Source organism: Pteropus vampyrus, unplaced genomic scaffold (assembly GCF_000151845.1).
Source record: "Pteropus vampyrus isolate Shadow unplaced genomic scaffold, Pvam_2.0 Scaffold42, whole genome shotgun sequence".
NCBI lineage: Eukaryota > Metazoa > Chordata > Mammalia > Chiroptera > Pteropodidae > Pteropus > Pteropus vampyrus.
This window is the reverse complement of record NW_011888823.1, coordinates 4,041,191-4,044,770: the sequence shown is the minus strand read 5'-3', so window position 1 is coordinate 4,044,770 and position 3,580 is coordinate 4,041,191. Positions and strand designations below refer to the sequence as shown.

The 3,580-nt window shown below is 55.9% G+C and overlaps 1 protein-coding gene across 4 annotated transcripts in view; it reads right to left on the bottom strand.

Annotated features, from left to right (window-relative positions):
- Positions 1-2,700, bottom strand: part of TNS1 (tensin 1) — a 175,165-nt gene extending 172,465 nt beyond the window's left edge. Inside the window, exon 1 of one of the 4 annotated variants that reach the window (XM_011358617.2) lies at positions 2,546-2,700. In XM_011358617.2, coding sequence (XP_011356919.1) covers positions 2,546-2,677 — 132 coding nt within the window. In that variant the 5' untranslated portion in view covers positions 2,678-2,700. The remainder of the gene's footprint in view (positions 1-2,545) is intronic. The other 3 variants (XM_011358616.2, XM_011358613.2, XM_011358615.2) reach the window with 3 other exon arrangements.
- Positions 2,701-3,580: the final 880 nt, after the last annotated feature.

Genomic DNA, 3,580 nt, shown 5'->3' with positions numbered 1-3,580 from the left:
TCTGTCTTGTTCACCTAGAACAGTGTCTGGCACACAGAAAGTGTTCAGTAAACACTTGTTTAATGAGCTCTGCCTCAAGGTAGGGGGATGGATGAGAGGGCCTCCAAGTTGACCTGGTTATAACACCCAGAGGACAGAGCTCTGCTGTGTGCTCTGGGGTTCACGTCACCCTTCTAGGCAGGAGGAAAGGGCAGGGCAACAGTAAGAGCTGTGGCTTATGGGGAGACTTGCCAGCTGAGTGCAACTCACACCACCAGTGGGTTCCATTTCCTATAGAGGAAAATCCTATAACAAGCCCCATCTGTCTGTCCGGCCACTGCCCTGCCAGACCACCTCTTCCCTCCTGGTTGGCCTTGGCTGGGCAGAGCAGGGTTGCTGAGCTCAGTGTATCCTGAGCTCCCAGTACCTGCCAGAATTGCCAGGCAGGCTACAACTCCCTGCACCACCACCCACACCACCCCCGACACACACACACAAAAGTCAACTTTGGCACCCCCTCTGTCTCCACACAGGAGGCAGGTGTACAAGAGGCCAACTTCTGTCACACTTCTCAGCATCTCCGGGCCCCCTATTGGCCCTACTCAGACTCTTCACTGCCAGTTTCTAACCATATCTGTTGCCATAAGAGAAGGAAGGCAAAGGGGCAAGGAGGTTAGCGAGGATCAAGAAATGTCTGCTGGTAGGCAAGATGGGACAGTTAGAAGGAAGCACAAAGGCCCAGGGACAGAAATGGGTGAGGAATTATACTGTGAGTCATTCGACATTTGGATGCCTCAGTTTCCTTATTTGTAAAACAGGATCTTTTGGCCTGTTTTATGCTCTGATGGAATTAGAAGAATAAAATCAGATAATGCACTGAAGCGCTTTCCAAGGCCTAGGGCACTGTACAAATGTTCGTTGTTACTAAGAGAAACAGGTGCAGGTAAGGAGGTGGGGGTGGGGATAGACTGGGGAGAAGCGAGAACACCGGAAGGTTCTGGGGTCAAGGGTGGGAAAAGTCTGCTCTCGATGAAGAGAACACGGAGAGAGATAGAGAGAAGCAGAAACTCACTCCCCACCTGGAGAAGAAAAGGCTGAGAAGTCAGAAAGGTGGAAGGAAGACAAGGGAGAGGCAGAAACTGTACAGATGTGCCCACTGAGAGCCAGGCCCTTGGCACCTCTGCTAGGAGAACACTCCAACCTGGAGTTTACAGGTGGGGAGATGCCCCCAGCAAGGCTGTGTACTTTGCTTGAGCAAGGTCATTCAGGAGGAAGTGGAATCCCTCGCACACCTGCCTGATCTATCAGCACGCTTCTTTGAAAAAATATTTGGCCCTGAGCTACAAATTGATAATTATCAATTGCTATGTTTCTGAGTGTCCACTAAGTGTCAGGCACTGTGTGGGGCACTTCCCACACGTTATCCCAGCTCATCCTCATAATAACTTTTTCTTATCCCCATATCCTTGAGAGGTTACATGACTGGCCCAAGGTCCACCAGCTAATAAGAAGTAGAGCATTAGAAGTGCCAAATCCTACACCTCAACTGCTCAGTGCTCCTTTTCGAAGTATTCTCCTTCCTCCTTCCATTCACCGAACTCCTTTCAAAAGGACCAAGTGTGAACGGCAAAGGCAGGGGCGAGAGGACAGGGCGGATATAAGCAATAATAGGGACAACGCAGAAATTGGCTGCATACGAAAGGTTAAGGCCAAGCGTTTCCACCTCCAAAGAGTTCAGCCCGCCAGACAGAACAATTTCCTTCCCAAATAATCCTTCATAATCCACCTCCCGCCCCCCACCTCCCACCTCTCATTACTCCAAGAAGCCACCACCAGCTAATCCATCATCCCTCTGTCCTGGCCTGAGAGGGTGCAGCAGGGGTGTAGCAGCCTGACCTACCAGGACCCAGCATTCCCCCACCCCGGTCTTTTTGCCTCAGTTGTCCTCTCCCACAAAGCCCGGCCTGGAAACACTGATGGGGAAATTGAGGACCAAAGTGGGATTTGGCCAGCAGAGAGCAGGATGGCAGGTCAGGAGGTTCCAGGCCCAGGGCCACCTTGACCTCAGACTCTTCCCGATTTCATTCCCACTTCCCCTATCTCTCCCCTTCGCTCTTGAGGTCCTGTGGCTTTGGACCTCAAGTTATTCTAAGCTGCCCAAATTGGGCCAACCAGGGCTCTGGGTGGCCCTCAGAGTAATTGAACTGCACCCCCCTCCCCCTCCAGACTCCCACCCTACCTTGAAAACTAGGGGAAATATCTTCAAAGGCCTCTCTGTCTCTCGAAGCTCGGGTCCCCACCAGCCACCTTCAGTAGCCGCCCAGACTTCGCGCTGCGCCCCCCACCCCGATCCTCCTCGCTCGCCCACTCCGCCCCCGGCCCTCGCCTTCACCTTGACCTGAGCCCGCTCCCGGGGAAGTTTGCATAAACAAAGAGAAGAGGAGGGGACGACCCGGGCACCGCCCCCGCCCCCACTGGCGCCTCCACCACCACCTCCCGTCCCAGGACCCCGAGAGGGTCCCGTCCCCAAGCCTCCCGCGGGGCCAGCTGCCCCACGGCCCCTTACCTTGGCCTGGCATTTCCGATGACAGGAGAAGCTGCAGACTGCAAGAGGGCGAGACACAGAAAGAAAGTTTAGCCGCGAGGTATGAAATGGAAACTCCGGCGAAATCTCCTCCCACCCCGCCCGCAATCGCATTCGGGAGGGAAGGAGGGAAGGAGGGAAGGAGGGAAGGAGGGACGCAGAGAGGAGGGGGCAGAGGGGGCGGCTGCCGCAGTTCCCCGGGGCCTGCGGGGCGGGAACGCCCGGGACTGCGGCCCTGTGGGCCGGCCGGCGCCGAGCCCCCATTGCCAGAGCCCCTCCAGCAGGGGCGGGAAGGTGGGAGGAGCTGGGGCAGGGAAGGGGACCGAGCCCTCCGCTGGATCCTTGCCAGGGGCAGAGGTGGCCCGACCCAAGCCCCACGGCAGTGGCTCCAAGGAATAAGGGGAGGCCTTCTCCCCTTACGGCACACACCAGGCAGGCACGGGAGCCATCACATTCATTCTCCCCCACACAGACTCAATTCATGGTCCAGGAGAGGATCGTGCACACACACATACACATTTACACCCATACACACACACACAGACACTCATAAGCACTTAACACTCAGCCATACAGGCACACATAGCCTCACGCACCCACACTCATGCCAAGGACAAACCTCTGACTGGGGGGTACCAACACACACAACTTCATGGGAGACCGTCAGAGTGCAGCCTGACACAGACATGGGGACACAGACATGTGGACAGATGCTCAGACTCACAAATTTCACTTGCATGACTTGAAACACACACACACACACACACACACACACACACACACACACACAGCTTGCTACTTACTCCCTCCCACTACCAGAAGCTGGAATCAAATTTCCTAAGGGGTTCCCACAGCCCGGAATGCCCTAGCCCTGCACACCCCCCCTACAGGGCCCTCCACACCCCACCTACAGGGCCCTCCACCCAGGGGGCTTGGTGGTCCCCTCCCACCCAGTCCTGTCCCACAGATGGGGTGAGGGGTCCATGAGCTGAGTTTCTGCACGGAGATGGCCTTGCT